Source organism: Papaver somniferum, chromosome 6 (genome assembly GCF_003573695.1).
Source record: "Papaver somniferum cultivar HN1 chromosome 6, ASM357369v1, whole genome shotgun sequence".
Taxonomy (NCBI): Eukaryota; Viridiplantae; Streptophyta; class Magnoliopsida; order Ranunculales; family Papaveraceae; genus Papaver; species Papaver somniferum.
In genome coordinates this window covers 79780261-79800991 of record NC_039363.1, presented here as the reverse complement: position 1 = coordinate 79800991, position 20731 = coordinate 79780261, and the positions used below count along the sequence as shown (strand labels likewise).

Genomic DNA, 20731 nt, shown 5'->3' with positions numbered 1-20731 from the left:
ATCCCATATTCCCCCAAGGTGGGTCTAAAATTGGCAGCCATCAATTAGTTTGATCTAAGCCAGGTGGAAAATCATGCCCGTTGCCGGCGTAAACAAAAAATTCTCATTCCCATCATCACGGGATCTTGTCTTCATTTTATCTGCGTAGACTGCATATTTTGCGAGAATATTATTTATTGATAGGAACTACATGATAAGGGCAATTTAGGAATCCAGACAGCAATTGGAAACTTCGGTCTGCCATCCCCTCCCCGCTCCTCCTCCGCCGCCCCCCCCCCCCCCTCCCCTCCCCCCCCCCTTTTCTCTATAACCCTGTAGTCACTGTCAGGGAGAGAGTCGTCACCCATGAGCCCTCAGTTTCACATTTAGCCGCTCAGATATGTGTAATTTTCATGACGAATACAGGAATTCTTGTCGCCATTTTCTCAGCAGCTGCCACTCTCAGTTATCACTTAATCAGCAGGTTTTGCTATACTGATTTTTCTATCTAATTTTTTGGTTGAAAAATTGATTAATTTTCATGCTTTCTCAAATCTAATTTTGATGTGTCGATTTTTTTTTCCTTTTCTAAACAACAACAACAACAAAAGCATAAAAATCAAATTTTGATGTTTCAATTTTTTTTTTCCTTTTCTAAACAACAACAACAAAAAATAAGAAGCATAATACCGTATTAAAAAAGATAAGAAAGGAGAAGTTAGGATCTGACTATTGTGTGCTTTTCAGTATAAACCCTAAATCGTAGTATACTAGTTGATTCTCATTATACTGACGAGTGAAGTGTTTGGGTATCTGCAAGTTAGATAGCTGTTTCTTATTTTGTTACAGTATTAATGAATGATGACAAATGGTTGAAAATGGCTCTTGATCTGCAATCGTAACTGTGGTGATCAGGGTCTGCTGGCCTCATACACCCATGCATTTAGAATCTTATCCCTAACAGGAATGTCGTTATTCTGCTGGCATGTTTCTTGTGGGCTTGTTTAGCAAGGTTGTTCCACTCATACACCAGATGGCTTATTTCACTTGATATTGAATTGAAATTGCACGCTGGGAGCACTCAAATATTGGTGGTTATGGAGCTGAAAGTTACTGTTTGTGGTTCCTTTTTATATCAATGTTTTTGTTATTTATTTTTCTATATCAAACATAATCATTTATCACTAATGCAGGTGAATTAGATCTTATAAGCTTTGCACAATGGTGCAGGGTGGTACTCATTTTATTGCATGTTTAGATGAGAAGTTTATTTATTTCACACGCCTTGCATTCTCTGCTGGCATTGGAGCAGTGCTTGTTGGTTATTTTACAGGTATTCAATTGGCTTACGAACTGTCCTTTTCTGTTCATACTCTAGTAAGTTATCATTCATTAGTTTAATGATGACCTGAATCTTGTTACCAATTTAATGCTGTTTTAAGGCCTACTATGTTCCTCATTTGATAACCATATTCTTAGTAATTTTTGACTTCTTACTCGAAAAGATATTGCTCTGTAATCTTCTAGTTTGGATTGCAGTGTAGACATTCAGAATCTTGTAGTGTAAGGCATGGTTTTAATCTCCTCTCATCATTATCTTAAAACGATACTGATAATCTTTTATTTTAGCTTATATTTACTACCTTCCTACAGGTATTTGTGTTTTGTTTCATGTATTGAGTTGACAGTTTCAGCTGAATAAGATAATCCATGTCTCTAACTGCAATTATAATTGAACAAATTTACTTAATTGCAGGAGTTTTGACTATTTCCTCCTTGTATTTTCCAAATGGTTTCCAATATGTTCCGCATGTAAGCTTCGATTAGCATCTTCTTCCTACACTTGTTATTAAAGGAAACACAGTGGTGAATTTTATCAGGGAGTCCTTATGCATCAAAATGTTTGTTGGCAGGCAAACCTTGTTATCATGGCTATAGTAGGGGCAATGTTTGGTGCGGCGTTTGGTTGTTGGACTAATGACTCTTTAGGTAAAAAACGTTCAGTTTTGATGGCTGATGTTGTGACGTTCCTTGCTACAATGCTCGTGGCTTTTTCTTCAGTGCCTTCCCTTGTAGTTGATGGAACTATGATTGTGGGATTTGGAGTTGGAATGGTTTCTATGACTTCGTCTCTATACATATTAGAGGCTTCTCCTCCCAGACTCCGAAGTTCCTTCGACTGCTTTAGCAGTTTGCTTATTGTAGTAGGGCAAGCTCTGTCCTACCGTGTCAATCTATTTTTTACCGAGGTACAAAAATGCTTTGATGTATATTTATTGGATATTTAAAAAAAAAATCATCTCTCTTTTCATTTTTAATGTTTAATTTCATCTGTAGCTTTTTAATTATACCACTCTCTCTAACTTATTTGTTGCAGGAACCAAGAACCTGGAGTTGCATGATTGGAGTAGTATGGATTCCGGCTCTAGTTCAGTTTATGCTGATTTGGTTCCTTCCTGAGTCCCCGAAGTGGTTCTACAGAGAGGTTATTGCTGTTCTAGTTTCCTGCTTCTTATATTCCATTTTCTACAGATGAAGCTTTTTATTTACAATAGATTTTAAATTACTGGCATAACATGTAGCTACACCCAACTGTCACTTTTTTCCTTGAAGCTAATTGTGTCTACTCTAGTTTAGAAACTTCTAATTTTACTTCATAGAGAAAATATTGTCTATATCCTTTGAAGTAATGCCAAATTCAATTTTCTGTATCTGTTTTAATTCTTAATGCTGCAATTCCAAATTGACCAATTTTTTGTTGGAAAAAGCTTAAAGTCAGAATCTTTCTTCTCCTCGTTGATGAGTACGAAAACATGTTGTAGTTTTAGGATCTTAATTTTCATATGCGTTCAAACAGTTCTTAAAATTTAATCATTCTGTGTGGTATTACAGACAATGCCAATGCCTTGTACTTATAGCCTATAGAGCTCTTAATATTTGTTTATAGACTACCAGACCAGTTGTTTGCTTTTGAGATGTATGATAATGTATTATTTTCTACAGTCGTTGGGTCAATCCATTCATATGCATTTTGAATTCAACCAATGCTTGTGTCTAGAAAATGATTGGACACAATTTTTTTGCTCCTTGTTGATGAATATGAAAACATAATTGCAGTTTTTGGATTTTCTTTTTCTCATTAAAAAATGGTAGATTGTATTATTGCGGATAACATGATGGCCATGGGTTAATTTTTTGTGAGAACTTGGTACTATTGCTTTTTTGCCAAGATAAAGATATTCATAACAGAGTCAGACTCAGGTCATGCTGCCAAAGGGACTTCCATACTTGTTAATGAGGTACAAACTAATGGAGAGTCTTAGATTTCATCCTATATATGTCATGTTTGGCCTGATGAAATGAAATCAGACAATTGATTTTATTTCCAAACATCAAATCCAAGAAATAGCATGTTCATATTTTTTTGGACTAAAGTAAACTGACTCCTAAAAAGTTAGTTTATCTGATGTGATCAATCGAATCTGGCACACTGTAATGCCGTGTAACTCAGTGCAACGAAGTTGCACTATACTCTTTCTGACCGATGTCTGTTCTGTGTTATGATTGTCCTTATCATGGAGATCATTACTATATCCTAAATCAGTCGATTCTTAAATTCCCAATCCCATCACAAGTTAGGTTTTGCTACTGGCTATGGGTTTAGTAGTTAGGGGTGTCATCAAGACACAAATCAATCCTTATTACTAACTTGATTAATCTCTTTCGGCCTTAGAGAGAGAACGTGTCAGTGTCACAATATGAGCAATGAGTACTACTGAATACTGATAGTAGGAATCATAAAGTGAAAACTACGGCCACACCCATTTTCTCACCTTCCACCACTGTCAAACTCACGCGTGTAAAAGTTCACACGCGCACCCAAAGTCGGCGTATAAATTCTGCCGAAACCCAAAATTTTCAAAATTCAGTTTTCTTTTTATTTTATTTCCAAGTTTAACCTCACTTTATGTTTTGAGATTTTGTTCTGAGAGATTGAGATAGAACCGGAGCGAGAGCTGAAGTATTGAATTATCGAGAGTTGCGAAGGAGCTAATTGAGAGATTCAATTTACTCAGCAAAGATAATCTGAAATTCAAGCTCAGGTTCGTTCGTTTTATCTTTGATTCTGATCTTGTTTAACTTTGATTCTGATCTTGTTTAATCTTGATTCGATTCTAGGTTTTAGTTTCTTTAAGATTATGTTCTATTATTTTAAGTTACAGAGTTTAATTTAGGTTTTCGAATGGATTTTTAAATATTTTAAGCTTGTTTTTGAATTTACGATCAATGCAGATCTTTTCGATTCAATCTTTTAGTTTCGATTTCACAGAGTTCCAACTCCATTGCACTGTACTCATCTCTAAAGTTCTCCTAAAACTGCAACATGATTTAATAACACTCATCAGGGAAGGCATAACTTTATATGCATAACAGGTTATGCAGATACTCTAAACAATGCATAACTTGTCATGCAGTCAATGTTGGATCTGCATAAGATGTTATGCAGTTAAACAATGTGTTATGCAGGGTATGCTTAACCAATATAATAAGGCTTTTTATATGCATAACAAGTTATGCAGATACTCTAAATAATGCATAAAAGGTCATGCAGTTATTTTTGGATCTGCATAAGATGTTATGCAGTTAAACAATGTTTGTATTTTAACTGCATAAGCAGTTATGCATAATAAGTTATGCAGTTCACCATGTTTGCTTTTACTGCATAACCAGTTATGCATAATAAGCTACGCAGTTCAGCATAGTTGCTTTTACTGCATAAGCAGTTATGCATAATAAGCTACGCAGTTATGCATAGTTGCTTTTACTGCATAACCAGTTATGCATAACAAGTTAAGCAGTTTTGCATAGCTGCTCTTACTGCATAAGCAGTTATGCATAACGTTATGCATAGCTGTTTTTACTGCATAACCAGTTATGCATAACAAGTTATGCAGATACTCTAAACAATGCATAACAGGTCATGCAGTTAATTTTGGATCTGCCTAAGATGTTATGCAGGATAGATATGATTTGATTTTTTAAATTTGATTGTTGATTTGATATTTTAATTTTGAGTAAGAATTTTTTTTCTGAAGCAACATGCAGGATAGATATGTTTGATTTTTTCTCTTTTTGTGTTTTGCAGGGTGAAATGCCTGTTATTAGTGCACTAGCTGTGATTCACTACTTCAGTGAATTCTTAGCACATCATGTTGATGTCAATTCAACTCTGGAGAATTTGAAGACAGCCGTTTGCCTGAAGTGGACTCGTTTACTACCTCATCATGTCAGTTTTTCTTTTAATGATGGAAGTAAGTTTTTGCGAGTTGATTCTGATTTTCTGCTTCAGTGTTTTGTATCTCGTTGCCACTATAAAGGTCAGAAGAGCTTTGATTTACTTGTTGAAGTTGTCTCCAATTCTTTCAATTGTTCCAGCAGTAGTAGTAGAGCTTCATCAAGTATGCATTTAATAGAACCTGAACCAGAACAAGCTATGGTGAATTTCCTTGAAGATGGTTCTGTCCCTGTTAACAAGGTTCTTAGGACTGAGGGTTGGGATAAATTACTTGGTGAAGTTAGTAAAATTTTTTTTGGAGGTGTAGCAGAGGTACGTATTGCAGTGAAGAAATACGAGCAAAAGTCTGGGTATGTTCTTGTATATACTAAGAATGAACCTAGCAGGTTCTATGCAAAATGCTCTAAAGAAAATTGCCCTTGGGAGTATAAGGTTTGTGCTGTTGATGTTGAAAACAGGATGCTTAAGGTTAAGAAATATTATAGCAGTCATCACTGTGGTGTGGGATGTCAAAGGCTTTTCCACAGGCTCAGCAGTAAATTTGTTTCTAGTCTTATCAAGGAAGAAATCAGAAGTGATCCGAGTATCAAAGCTTCTGATTTGAAAAAGTTTTTTAAACATAGCTACGGTATCAATATGAAATACTACCAAGCTTACAATGGAAGAGATAAAGTGTATGAGGATATATTTGGTGATGATGCCATTTCGTATTCGCATCTGGTATGGTATGTAGATGCCATTCGCAGCACAAATCCTGGGAGTTGTATTGATTTTCAAGTTCAAAGGGATGAAACTGAATCGAACAAGGATAGTTTAACTGATTTAGAAGTTGAAGCACCTTCAAATAAGTTTGTGCGTCTTTTTATTGCTTTCGAGGCATGCATCAGTGGTTACCGTTACCTTCGTCCCATGATTTATGTCGATGCTACCTTTCTTACAGGGAGATTTAGAGGATGCCTCATGGCTGCAACCGGTATCAATGCTGAAAATGGTTAGTTTTCTGATAATGTATCATTTTTATATATGTGCATAATGTTTCATGCATTATTTATTTTGGCTTCATAGTGTTTTATGCATAATATCTTATGCATTACTCTTTTCACTTTTCTGGTTATGCATCAGTTTTGTTTAGATACATAAGACTTATGCATTTTTTATAGCTGCATAATGCCTTATGCATTACTATTTCCACTTTTCTGTTATGGAATTTATGCACGTGCATAATGCATAAGACATTATGAATCATTTTATTTAGATGCATAAGACATTATGCATCATCTTATTTAGATGCATAAGACATTATGCATCATTTTATTTAGACGCACATACTTTATGTATACGTTGGCTTGATTTTATAATTTTTTAAGTCATGAACCATGTTTTCTTGTTGTACAGGGTTCTTTCCACTAGCCATGGCCCTAGTACCTGCTGAAGATAATGATAACTGAGAATGGTTCATGAGGAATTTGAGTAATGTTGTTGATCATGATCAAAGGACAATTACATTTTTATCCGATCGTGCAGAAGGATTAAAGAGATCGATTCCAGTTATTTTCCCTGGATCATTCCATAGTTTCTGCTATTATCATCTTAAGATGAACTTACCTATTAATGCTTCTGACGAAAGGTATGGTGCCGTTATTGATGCATTTCATGCTGCTGTATATGCTCTTAGTCCTGAAGGCTTCCAAAATGCCATTGCTATGATTAGCTTTAACTGCACAAACAAAATAACAAAATAAAAAAGTATTTTACTAAGTTAGAATTGCTACTTTCACTGCATAACCTCATATGCCTTTTATCCAGGCTTATGCATAAACTGTTATGCAGATTTGTTAAACAGACAGTTGTGTGCATAACCTATTATGCATAGTATATAACCTGTTATGCATTTATTTTTTGAACATAAGAAATTATATGGGGATAACATGTTATTAATGATTTCCAGGTTAATGCACCTTCTTTATAATAATTGATGCATAAGGGGGCAGGTTCTTCTTCTTCTTCTTCATTTTCACCTTGGTTCTTCTTCTTTTTAAGTTTTTCTGTTTGTTGGGGTTCACGTCTTTTTCTTTTCTTCCTATTATCAACAACTTGCTTGACTTAAACAGACAAATTCAACACAAAAGATACAATATAATAAGTACTTAAAAGTAAGAAAGGGGTTAAATCATCATGCCTTATGCATCATGCAAGTTATGTACCTGCATAACTAGTTATGCACATAGTTGTTTTTACTGCATAACCAGTTAGGCATACTAAGCTACGCAGTTCAGCATGTTTGCTTTTACTGCATAACAAGTTATGCAGTTCAGCATAGTTGTTTTTACTGCAAAACAAGTTATGCAGTTCAGCATAGTTGTTTTTACTGCATAACAAGTTATGCATAATAAGTTACGCAGTTATGCATAGTTGCTTTTTTTGCATAACAAGTTATGCAAATAAGCTATGCAGTTCAACATATTTGATTTTACTGCATAAGCAGTTATGCATAATAAGCTACGCAGTTATGCATAGTTGCTTTTACTGCATAACCAGTTATGCATAATAAGCTACGCAGTTATGCATAGTTGCTTTTACTGCATAACCAGTTATGCATAATAAGCTACGCAATTATGCATAGTTATTTTTACTGCATAACAAGTTATGCACATTATGTTTCCTGCGTAACATATGTTATTTAAAAGTAATACAAATGACTTATTATAGATGCATACCAGACAATTCCTTTTTCTCTTTCACAGAATCTTCCTTTGCCTTCATTGTAAACTCAATCAGTGGTCTTTCACTATCTGTTTCTCCATTTTCAAATTCAACATCAACAAGTAAAAATAATGTTAAAATCAAAGAAAAAGAAAGTGATAAATGGAGAAGAAATTAAAATAAAATGATGTTGTTAACCTGATTGTGCTTCTGTTTCGTTCATTTTTGTCGAAATGTTCTTTCTAGGGTTTGTAATTTCAACTTAACTAGTTTCTAGGTTGGTTTTATAGAGTATGAAATTGATTTTTTAGGGTTTAAATGGAGAAGAAATTAACTTCTCAAATCAGTTACAGAGTTTTTGGTGGAGGAGAAAAGAAACTGCTGAAAGTTTTTAAACCGCTTAGGGTAATAACTTCTCAGGAGAAAAGAAAAACCGCTTTAGTTCGAAACTGCCGAGGGTAATAGAGTAAAAACATATTTATAAAAAAATTTGGGTGCGAGCATATCCAAAGTTAATTATGGGCCTGACGGTAAGAAAATAAATTTTTTTGGGCCTGCGCCTAAAATTCGCAATCATAAATGATGATGCCTTTTACGCTTCCTCCCAGATGTGGTATCAGTTTCATATTTTGAGTCCGTAAAAAAACACACACCAAGGATATCCATTATGCAGTGATTATTTATATCTAGTTTGGGATCTATCTCAATCATTTGAGGCATCCTATTAGGGAAATTCCTATGGTAATTGCCAAATCCATTTTTTTGTTGAGCCAGGTGGATGGCCAAACTGGATTTTTCAATATGGCAAAGCACCCAGCGGTTGATAATCAAGTGCCCGATCTTCAAACACACGCTGGCGTGGGAAGAAAAAATGCAGGCGCTGAAAACCAAGACGCTGGCGTTAACGACAGAACCGTTGGTGTTGATGACACCAACGCTGGCGTTAGACACAAAATCGCCAACGTTCGATTCTATGACGCCGATATTTTCAGCGGTAATATTTTCTAAACTATAAATTCCTTCAACTGAATTCATTTTCAGTCACACCACTACCATTTCCTTCTTCTAAAACTCTTCTAAACCAAAAAATTCTAATACAATATGAGCAACTTATTAAGAAAAGCGGCGAATAGTCTAAAGAAAATAAGATATCGAAGAAATGAACCGGTACCGCGGCCTGCCACAGGTGTAGATTTTTCTCAAAATCGGGAAGCAGAGTTTGCTTCGCCGAGTGTCGTTGCTCCATCATTAGTCCAAGGTCATGTGTCGGAGCATCAAGGTCGGTCTGAGGATTATTTTAGAATGAGAGGTGGATTTTCATACTTAAAGGCTGTTTACGAAGTTTTACCCCCTCAAGTCCGAGAAAGGGTTGACAGATATCCCTGGCATGCGCTTTATAGTGTGAAGCATAGAAGACACAACAACAAAATTCCGAAAACAGTGGCAAAAAGGTGGTGGGCGACGAGCACACATTCCATTTTTTTGGATTTTGAAATTGGTAAGCTTGTTTAACTTAACTTAAATCATATTTTTTAAATACTTATTAAATAATCAAAAGAATTAATCATAGTTGATATTAAACTTGTAGTAGGAATTACGCCCCTTGATTTATGTTTCATTTGTGGGATCCAAAGTGGAATAAGAGAGCCGCCATCATTCAACCAAGACGAATTGATATCAAATAGTAAATGGGAGACACTTTTCCCCTCGTTTATAGATTCAGAAATACGTGAAGATTATAAAGAATTGAAAGGAGTTGGGATTAAATGTTCAGCATTGGAGTATTTCCTTACCCAACCCAGAAACTCTGAACATGTAGATGACTATCCTGAACTCGAAAGGATGTTTATCTTATGGGTACTGGGTCAAACATTCTTTCCAAACTCAACTTCTGTTGCTCGTGTTGGTTGGCTTCAAGCGTTAGAAGATCTTGACAAAGCACCAGATTATGACCGGGGATCTGCAATTTTAGCAGAATTGTAGTGTGGGCTGGATGTAGCGTCCATGGGCGGAGATAACTTCACTGGTTTCTGGGGCATCATAGAGGTAAATATCAAAATTATTATTTTTAGTAGAATAATAATTTTTATAAGCAAATGTAGATTAAGTCAAAATACTAAAATTATGAAGTAATTTGCAGTATTGGTGGTATACCTACTTCCGTGTTAGTAAACCAGTCCTTAAAGACGATACCTCTAGATTTACAATGTTGGATATGTACATCTCGACAAACTTAGAGAAGAACACTGGCAGAGACATCTCGAGTTCCAGTTTTGTTCAGAGGTTTCACCAGATGACTCGGAGCCACAACAACGTCGTTGTCACCCTTACATTGATTTTCCTCAGTATGGTGATGATGTTGGACAACGTATTCTTGATTATTCACTGCTTAGAGTTGTTTTTTACACTCCAGAACTGGATAGAGGGGTTTGATACCCGGGAGAAAGATTGCAGTACCAAATGCAAGGTATTTATGCAATTGCAATTAATCCGCCACAACAGATGCAAACCTATGGATCAGATTTTGATCGACTGAGAAGAACCAATTGGGAGAGGTATCAACTAAATGCACAGACGCATATTAGTGAAGCACAGTATATCACCTGGTATAAGTCGATTGTGAAGCCTGTAATTAGGACAAACAACATGCACGTCTATGGGTTTGACTTCCCAGGGTTATCACACCTGTCTCATGATGCAAATATCGTTCCTAGCCAGCCACCTCCAAAAGAGCCATGCTTTATGACTTACCCCACCATGGGTGCAAGTTCTTCATCATCTTCTTCAAATATTCCCGAAATTCGTTGGGAGATGGCAAATATTACTTCACAAGATGATCTAACCACGATCCCCATTGTTTCCCAAGCTATTGAACGTGAATATCCTTACTACAATGTCACTGCCAGTGAGGAAGAGTTGCAGAACCAACTGAACGATTTGTATTAGATGAATCGGAAAATGGAGGCTATACACTTGAATGTGTGTCGGAAATGGCACGAGAACACAATATTTGGATTGAGGCCAATTGTAAGTGATGACGGGCGGAGGTCACGGTCTTTCGATTCCACCAGGATCACAGATCATGTCACGATAGTGATGAAACAGTTGTGGGAGAAACACAAGTACAATATAGTTCTTCTTCGCCACACATAAAACACAATACTTCACCAAAAACTGTGCCTATATCTCAACGTCAAGTATTTCAGATAGATCCTAGGTGCATTTCATCATTATTCTCGCCCTACAACCCAAACGATTGCTACAATGTTACACCACCACCACCACAACCACAAACATCTTATATGCTTGGAGGACCGAGTGCACTGAGTGCTTTCCAATAATTGCCTAATGTTGTTCAACCATCTTTATCTCCTTATGGAATTTTTTTATCTATGTTGGCAACTGGGGATATTGCAGGTCTATTCATAGGTATTGGAGAATTCTTGACTCCAGAAGATAACAATGGAAGAGCTAGCGGTGAGTGGCGTTAGAGAGACTGTTTGTAATTTTTAATTCTGCTACATTTGTAATTTTAGTTCTACAAATGAAATTACATATATTTAAAATTAAGCGTTTTACATTAGCTTCACTGAATTACGGTGGACTACATTAGCTTCACTGATGAGAAGTAGTAGGTTGAACAATAACTACAAAGAAGGGGTTGAAACTGTTCAACACCTTAAGGATTTCGAAACATTTTTCGAAAGGAAACACCACATTTTTCCATCTTCTCCATTCATCCAAAGATCTTGTTACCATCTCAGCATCAGTTTCACCTCTCAGTCTATATCGATTGGTTTGTATGGTCAAAGTTACAAACTCATTTACTTCTTTTTTAATTGTACGAAAACGATTTTCTATGTTGCATACAACACGACGACTCGGATTACGGGTGTCACTGCCGAACCCGTCGTGAATAACCGCCCAAAAATTCACCCATGGATAATTTGTTGAAGCAAGCTGAGTAAATAAAAAAACATATTTTCTGCAAATAGATTCATCTTCTTCTTTAGTATACGGAGTTCGCCGAACTAACAAGGACCGAGACATGTTCAAGAATTGAAAAATTTGTTAAAGTTGAAGAATTTTTTTAAGCTCAGAGAAGAGTAAAGAAGGCTAGATGTGTGAATGTGAATTTGGAGTTGAAATGGAGAGTATTTATAGAACTCAAAAATTATAGCCGTTAGATCACAAGAGTTCTAAGCCATCCAGATTCAGCCGTTAGCGGTTCTATGAAAAACTCGGCGTTTTCAGGAAAGACGCTGGCGTGTGGAGTAACATCGGGCGTTGGTAATACAAGCGCCAGCGTTGGAGCCAAGCTCTCCCGACATTCCATCACGCGCGCGCTACATGTTCCATCTTACTCAACAAACCAACAAATTTGTTGGTTTGTACATCAATTTTTCATGTTTGTTGAGTCCATAGTGGGAGCAAAATCAACAAACTCCAAGTTTGTTGAGTCCATAAGAACTGCTCTTAGAAGATGAAAACGGCTCACTACGAAGTAAAATAAAAAACCCTGAACCAATTATTTTTCTTGATGACTAATATCCTTGATTAATTAGTACCCTCCGTTTTTTATTTATTCCATTTTGAAAAAGTCAAAGAAATAAAGAAACTGGAGAATTTTCCTAAACTATCCATATTAAATATCATATTGTTGACAAAAATGAAAAAAAATAATATAAATATTACTAAAATTACATAAAATTTTTAAATCTAGATTAAATTTTAAATGGGAAAGAAAAATGAGCAAATATAAAATAAAATTTATCCTGGAAACTTTGAAAAGAAGATATAATAAAAAATATTTTAAAAAACGAATGAAGATAAACATGAAAAATATTAAACAAATTTGTTTTCATTTTATGAAGTTACCATTAAGATTTCAGATTGGTCATATTAAAAATGATTTTATAACTAGATAAAATTAAAGGGCATACTTGATAGTTGGGACAATTAGTATTTGGTATTCATGTTTTGACCAACACTAGGTTTTGGTCTAACATTTGTCCAATGTTAGGGCTTGGTACCTGGAATGGATGTTGACCAAAGTTGACCGTTTATGACCACACTTTTATAAATTTAATAAAATAAAAATAACATGTTTAAAATCGCACCCCCAAAGTGAATCTCAAATCCAACGGACTGGAAAAATATTATTAAGCGTACGGTCGAGATTAAACTTGGTCCTATTTATTCCTTCTTCTTCTCATTAGAACCCCGTCACGAAGAACAAAAAAAAAACGCCACTGCTGCTGCTGATGCATATCTATTCTTTAACAAGTGTTGTTAAAAAGTCGACGAAGAAAAAGAATTTGTTGATGGGTTTAATGCAGAAGATGATATCGAGAAGTGACATAGAAGTAGGTGTTTGATGATTTGAGAGAAGGGGATCTGAGATGTTGATGTTCATGGGTTCAGGCGAGAGGGTTCGAAGGTTTGTTCAGAATCAATGAAGAAATTGGAAGCTGGGGTTTGAGTTAATTTTTGAATTCGGCAGTAAGATAGTTTGATTTCAAATTGATGGTGAAATTAGGGTTTTTACAGCTTTGAGAAGAATGGGTTTTTTCTGTCTCTGTAATTGAATGTTGCAGCTGAGTTTGAAATGGAATTAAAGACGGGTTGATCTGAATTTCGAATTAGATGAGAGGAAATTCATGGTTCTATGAGTCTGTCATGATCATCCAGGGTTTGGGTGAATTTTGAATTTGTCAGTGAGATGGTTTGATTTCAGATTGATGTGAAATTAGGGTTCTTATAGCTTCGAAAAGAATGAATTTCGGCTGTTTCTTGTTTCTGTAATTGAATGTTATTGCTAATGAATTGCAGTTAGACTGTTAGAATGTTGTAAGATGGGTGTTAGGGTATGAATCTGTAGAAGGTTGGAACAAGATATTGAAGCCGAGGAGTCAGGTAGTATAAGAAATCTCATGGATTTAGGGGTATCAGATTTTTAGAAGACATCACTCCCATTGGGTTTGACTGCTATTTTCATTGTTATCAGATTTTTTGTGTTATGAATTGGAAAGTTTTTGGTGCTTCTGTATTGATTGGATCGAAGGAGTTGTGATGGTAGTCACGGGTATGGGTATGGTGGTGGAGGAAGAAGGTTATAATAGTAAATTCGTCTTTTATTTTAATTTTTTTATAATTTTTGTTTTTAATTTTTGTAATAATTATTAAACAGAAGTTAAGACTTAACTTAGTCAATGCGGGTCAACGTCCAATCTAGGTACCAAGGTCTAACATTGGACAAATGTTAGACCAAAGCCTAGTAATGGTCAAAACATGAGTGCCAAACACCAATTATCCCTTGATAGTTTGATGAGAAAATACAACTATAAACAAAAGCGGACCAGCATTTTAGAAGAGATGAAAATATAATAGATGATGCGAATAAAAAGACAGAGGGGGTATTAATTGGTCGATTAATTGATGTTTAATCTTGTTAACCTAGAATTTATCTAATATTAATTCATCATCAAAACATGGGATTTTTTTGGTTTTCTTGACAAAACATCAACCCCGAATCGGTAGATGTTCATTCGCTCGTAAACATATTCTGAATTGATATTTCCATTCACGAAGAACACCCGTGTACTTAGATTATAAAACAAAGTTTAGACAAGTTAGGAAAGATAAAGAACACTCCAGAATTATTCTTTGGAAAGCTAAATCGATGGTTGTGATTGTTTACACAATCATTAATTTCTCATAATAATCTCATTATAAATGTCTTATAATTATCTTAATAAAATTATACTTTCATTAAATAAATCATAAATTGTTTAATAAAGAAACATGATAACTTAGTAAAATTCTCTTTTCAACCCATTACATTTTTCTAGATATATTTTCATTAAATAAATAATAAACAAATAATCATATCAGTAGACACTAGGAATGACTGAGGTGGTGTTTTTGATTGGTGGTGCATGGAGCCGGTGACGATAGTGATAGTGGTGGAAAGGTAGTGGTAATGGGTGGTTTCTGGTGGTGGTAGTGCAGGTTCAGTGTGGAAGTGGGCAAATGTTTATTGTATGTCGTTAGGACACAAGTAACACTATTATGGAAGTTGCGGTTGATTTTAAGCTGGTTAAAAGAAAAAATTTACAGGCTGACCGCAATTTGTCCCGAGAAACTACCCGAAAAGATCAAACGATGGCAGGGTAATGGGTCTACCATTGGGATAGTAAATGTTTTCAATTGGTCTTATCCCACTACATATTGTGGTTTCTTCGAGACATGTATCTCGATAAACCTAGCAATTATCCAAAAGAAAATATAATAAATAAAAAACATGGAGAACAATTGTCGGTTTATATAGAGCCAACAAAAAAAATGACAAGGGTTAAAATTAACATAATCTTTTGAACTTATCATAGAGGCTGAATCAGGGTTTTTGGATGTATATATAAATCGGTTGTCTCATATTTACATAAATAAAATATTCATTTATAGTTGGGAAATCAACACATTACATGTTTTAGGAAATTAGTGCATTACATAGGATAACTTAACATGCGCGTTCTTGAATCTCGCCCATCAATACATCGTCAATGAACCTCGAGCACGTTTGACTAGTATACGAAGTTCCTTCTCATGATTGTTGTTTTTCGACGACGATCCAAACTCTAAGGAGAAGCAAGATCATGTTTTTTCTTCATTTATTTTCGGCTTGCTTTTGCTTTACCTTGTTGTTCCAAAAGATTATGGGAATACACTATAAACAACAATCAAATTAAAGGATATTTATGAATTTCAAGTATAGAGTTGGTAAGCACACACGCATAAACTGATTCCTAATGATGCAAGTAGATAATCAGTCTATATAAATGCTCATAAAAACAGATGCTGGGTTAAAAAAATTACATAAAAATTGGGTATTTTTCCACTAAGAATCGGTTTTTGTGGACATTTACATGAACCGGTTATGGGATTAGTAGTTCAGAATTCACATGTTATAATCGTTATGTTAACACTCACATAATACGATTATATCAAAAGTAAGCAATAGAAAAGAGTTCTGTCTTCTATAGAGGAATCGACCAATGTGGGCATGAACATCGACCGTTTCTAGTTTAACATGGTCGTTGTGGGCGTGAACAATGACCATTTATTAAGCAATCGGTCCATAAGCACATTAACGTAGACCGATTCTGGTAAACCGATAAACCTTTGATTTCAGAATATTAATTTTTGAGTGAATGTTGTCGTTAAAATATAATTTAGAGTGTTGGGTGATATAAAAGTACCTAATGGGAGCTATTTCTGCTTGTATTGCTCGAAGAGTTTGTTCGTCTTCCGTAACCGTTTGCGACTTCGATTGTTTATTTGAAATCGCTTCCCCAAATCCTGGATCATCCGAATTAGGATAAGTAATTCTAGTGGCTTGCTTCATTCGTGGATGATTAGTCATTATATAGGAAAAAAAAATGATTAATCGTTTTTTGGATCGTCGGTAATCGATGATTTTTGTGTTTGAAAGAGGGAGAAGAAGAATCGGTTGATGAGGGAATGAAAATAAAAAGTTTAGATTTTTAGGGTTTATTATTAAAGTTTACTTTTTTTGTGAATGATATTTCATTAAAAATAAACTAAGACTCATGAAGATCCTGGTTCACAGTACTAGTAAAGCCATCTAATATACAGGAATGGTTCCTTCCAATATTAGATTTATCAACTGATAGTTTGTGATGAATACAAGAAGAGGGATTGTAATTATCCCAATCCGAAATTGAAAGTATTTTTTTCAAATTTGGCTAAGGAATCTGCAGCCACATTTCCTGTTCCAGGAACAAAAGAAAATCCAAAAAATCAGCCACTTTGTCTGCTTCTTCAAAAAGATTTTTGCTGCGCCAAGAGATTTTAGAAGAAATTCCATTTAGATAATTAAATTAGCTTTCGTAGTCGTCTTCAATTCTGAGTTGCACGATGTTCTTTTCCTTTTCCTAATATGCTACTTGAAGGATGCCTATAACTTCTACTTCTTGTGGATCCGAACTTGATGATGGTCCTGCTCTTCCTTCTTCAGAGCTACCTGTATCATCTTTTAAAATTAGAGTAAAGCTATAAGATGAATGTTTTGAATTCCAAGATCCATCCACATTAACCGTAAGAGAATGTATTATTGGTGGGTCCAAGGAATGCTAGTTTTCTTTACTGAGTGACTGGTATGTTTCTTATATGAGACTTTGTGAGACCAAAACTGAATATGTCTTTGTACTGTGAGGTTTTTGATTTGCCTTGAGAAACTCTATTGCATATTTCTTTCCTATTTATATCTCATTTTTAAGATTTTGTATCCAGTCTTTACATAAATCAAAATGCTGAAACAAGGATTAAACTGAATTCTTATTGGGTTAGGTTTTAGTTCCCAAACAACTTTGACATACATACAGTGAAAATAACAGATGTATTGTTGTTTCTACTTCCTCCCCACATAGTACATGAAGGGTTTATGTCTTTTACTTTCCCAAATGACTTAGGATTAATCAACATGGCATTTCGTATACATGTCCAGAACAAGAGTTTTATTTTCTAGGATATTCCCAAATTCCATAGAGATTTCCAAAAACATTATGGAATACATGTTACATTGAGTTTATAATACATTGACTTAACGGTATAATCTCCTGGTTTTGTCAAAGTTCATCTAAGCTTGTCTTCTTTTATTTTTTTTTTTGAGAGTTTGATTTATCTAGAAATAAATAGATTCTACGGATTTTAGAAGAAATATCTACTGGAAAAATAACATGAATAAGAGAATAATTTCACGTTTTAGGCATAAGATCAATTATATCCGCCACAAGTGTTAAAAATTTATTAGAAGATTTATGATAAGAGGATAAATTATTGGAGCACTTCTCGGTCAAACTCGCAAGCGTCGCTATCTCAAGCTTGTTTGTCAAGTTTAGTTGTCAAAACTATAAGTCTTGATTTCTAGTCTACTTATAGCTATGTCTCGGATTATGATAGAATGTTTAGTTGAGCTTTAGACTTCACGGTATTCATCGATTGAATACGAAGAACTATTAAGGGGAGCTTGTGGAACTTCATCAACAAAAGGTATGTGGAGAATTAAACTCATCTATCACTCAGAAGTCTATTATATTTTATCTCCTATTTATACAAAAGGCGTATAGATATATAGACTTTACATTATACACATTTGATATTTCGAGCTGAGTTTAACTCGCTTATATCTTTCTCGAAATATGTGTTGGAAAGCTTTTTGCTTTAACCACGTTCATCATTATTCTTGACGAAAGTCAACATATGATCATGTGAAAATCACCTGGTAACATCTTACATGATTTGTGTGAGATAGTCATTTGTATTAGGCTCGGAATGTTTCGTATTGATCATTCAATCACTTGAAAATTGCTTATAAGATAATAATTTGTGTAAGACAGCTATTTTCATCTTCTTAGAATGTTTCAATGATTGAAATGGGAGTTAAGAGCTAAAACTCATGTCTGGATACATTACGGTTTGTGTATTTAGTGTACGAACTGTTTTGACGGGATTCAGGACCGGAAATTTGCATACCCGTTCGCAAACTTATTCAACTGTTTAAGTCAGGATACTTAAGTTTGCATACCCATTCGCAAACTGATTTAACTGTTGAAGTCCGGGAACCAAGTTTGCTTACCCGTTCGCAAACGATTTTCAATTGAATTCAATCCGGAGCTAAAGTTTGCGTACCCGTTTGCAAACTGTCGGATTGTGACCAATGTCCGAAACTTAAGTTCGTGTACCCGTTTGCAAACTTAAGTGGTTCAAGTTCTTAAAATCGGTTAAGTATGGTTTCATACTTAAGAACAAATACATTTTTAAATTAAGGAATGCAATCTTTGCAAACCGTGGCTAAAATGTTCATGAACTGATTCTTTTGAATCAATCCGATTTTGCTTCAATTGTGTCTTGTATATATCTATGAGAATATAAACAATTGAACAACTCTATAAGTAACACAATTAGATTCATTTGATTATCAATTGATATAGAAATGTTAAGATGAACAAGGTTAAGAGAAAATTGTTCATGTGGCTAACTTCGGTTAACTGTTATTGAGCCAACTCAATATACACGTTTAGGTATGGTTACCCATATCCAAATGATGGTATATTTCATTTGTGTGTAATAAGCTAAAGACCGTCTAACGGCGGAAAGATATTAGCTTGAATCTTAAAACAGGTTTCATTTAACAGTGAATATTGAATGCTTTGTTACCAAGGTAACATTGATTGCAAACCCTGATTTGAAGAATATACAAGGGAGAACTCTAGCAACTGGAAAACCTAATCCTCACACCTCATGTGTGACACTAGTTGTGACTAGAGTCGATTCACCTTTAACATAGATTTTTCCTAAAACCATTATAGGTTAACGACTTAAAGACTTCATTGGGATTCTAAAGCCGGACCCAACTATTTTCTCTGTAGTTGCAGTTCTGATCTTACTTTGTTCTATCGTATTTAGTACTATCTTCTCTAAGATTTGCTCGAGATTTATTTCTCATAGGTACGATATAAAAAGTAATGACAAAGCTCTTCGTCTCATTCTTTGTGATTCCACAATCACTTGTTCTCCTACTATACAGTTAAGTTATTGTGAGGTGATTGATATTACCAGGTTGTTCTTCGAGAATATAAGACCGGTGTATCAATTGGTTCCTGTTCACCTTGATTTATCAAAAGACGGAACAAAAACTTCTTAGGTATTTCTGTGGGAGACAAATTTATCTATTCAATAGACTTTTCTGTGTGAGACAGATTTATTTATCAAGTCTTCGTCTTTGGGTCGTAACAACTCTTAGTTGTGGGTGAGATCATCTAAGGGAACCAAGTGGGTAGAGTCCTGCTGGGATTCATAGACGTAAGGAACACGACTGCACCTTAATCAGTGCGAGAGTGGTTTGGGATCAACTACATTCCAGTCTGAAGTTAACTTGTAGTAGGCTAGAGTCTGTAGCGGCTTAATACAATGTGGTGTTCAAATCTGGACTAGGTCCCGGCTTAACGTTCGATCTAATTGTCGTATTAATACAAATCGGTCAAGGAGATTTCAGAAATGTCCTTCTCAACATAAAGTGAAGGATGCTGGTCAAGATGTGAAAAAGGTGCCAGTACGCGGAAACTACAATGGAGATATGAAGGACAACCTAAATCTGATAATTGAAGGATACAAGGATCTTATCAACAGGCTGTCAAAATCCCCCATACAAACTTCTTCTGGTAATGATTCAAACTTAATCTCTTATTTTGACGACAATAAGTTTTATGATATTTTTCACATCAAAAAAGTTTTCCTCCAAAAATTAGAAGAAAAAAGGGGATTAACCATGAAGAATATTCATTTGATGAGCATAAAGCTCATACTTGTTCTAATTAATCACACGGGTTGAATTCTTACTCATAAAAATCTTGTTGAGTAAGATTTGCTAATAATCAGGTATACTTATTGGTAAAATGCTTTCTGACTAGTTGAGCTATTTCCTTATCGTTCATAGCTGAATTATTGTCTACAAATAGCTTTGCGGAGTAGCATTTTTACATTTTGTGAGCTACTTTTGTCCTCTAAATTTTTTCCTCTTGTGAGAATATAAAATTTATTGAGCCAAAAAATTGTGAAAGAAATTTTTCTTGTAGGAATTTTTTTTGCTGTATTCTTTTACCTTGTAAAGAGGTACTTTACATTTTTTAAGTTTTTGGGGACAATATTGGTTTTCGTACGGGTATCCATATT

The 20731-nt window shown here is 34.9% G+C and overlaps 1 protein-coding gene across 7 annotated transcripts; it reads left to right on the top strand.

The window, feature by feature from the left end:
• Positions 1-303: 303 nt before the first annotated feature.
• LOC113288109 (inositol transporter 4-like) lies at positions 304-2700 on the top strand. 7 transcript variants are annotated; one of them, XM_026537056.1, is made up of 6 exons: positions 304-463; positions 1210-1312; positions 1736-1791; positions 1893-1968; positions 2041-2228; positions 2357-2700. In XM_026537056.1, the coding sequence occupies exons 1-6, from the start codon at positions 380-382 to the stop codon at positions 2513-2515; spliced, it is 666 nt and encodes a 221-aa protein (XP_026392841.1). In that variant the 5' UTR covers positions 304-379; the 3' UTR covers positions 2516-2700. The 7 variants fall into 7 exon arrangements, with proteins under 7 accessions (XP_026392841.1, XP_026392844.1, XP_026392840.1 ...); XM_026537059.1 differs by having other exon boundaries at positions 1173-1312; XM_026537055.1 differs by having other exon boundaries at positions 1893-2228.
• Positions 2701-20731: the final 18031 nt, after the last annotated feature.

What these genes read in the sequence shown, in the direction of transcription:
- LOC113288109 (XM_026537055.1), top strand. Translation starts at nt 380, where the DNA reads ATGTGTAATTTTCATGACGAATACAGGAATTCTTGTCGCCATTTTCTC. An exon ending in AGTTATCACTTAATCAGCAG is followed by an intron (nt 464 to 1,209) that starts GTTTTGCTATAC and finishes ACAATGGTGCAG; the next exon opens with GGTGGTACTCATTTTATTGC. An exon ending in GCTTGTTGGTTATTTTACAG is followed by an intron (nt 1,313 to 1,735) that starts GTATTCAATTGG and finishes ACTTAATTGCAG; the next exon opens with GAGTTTTGACTATTTCCTCC.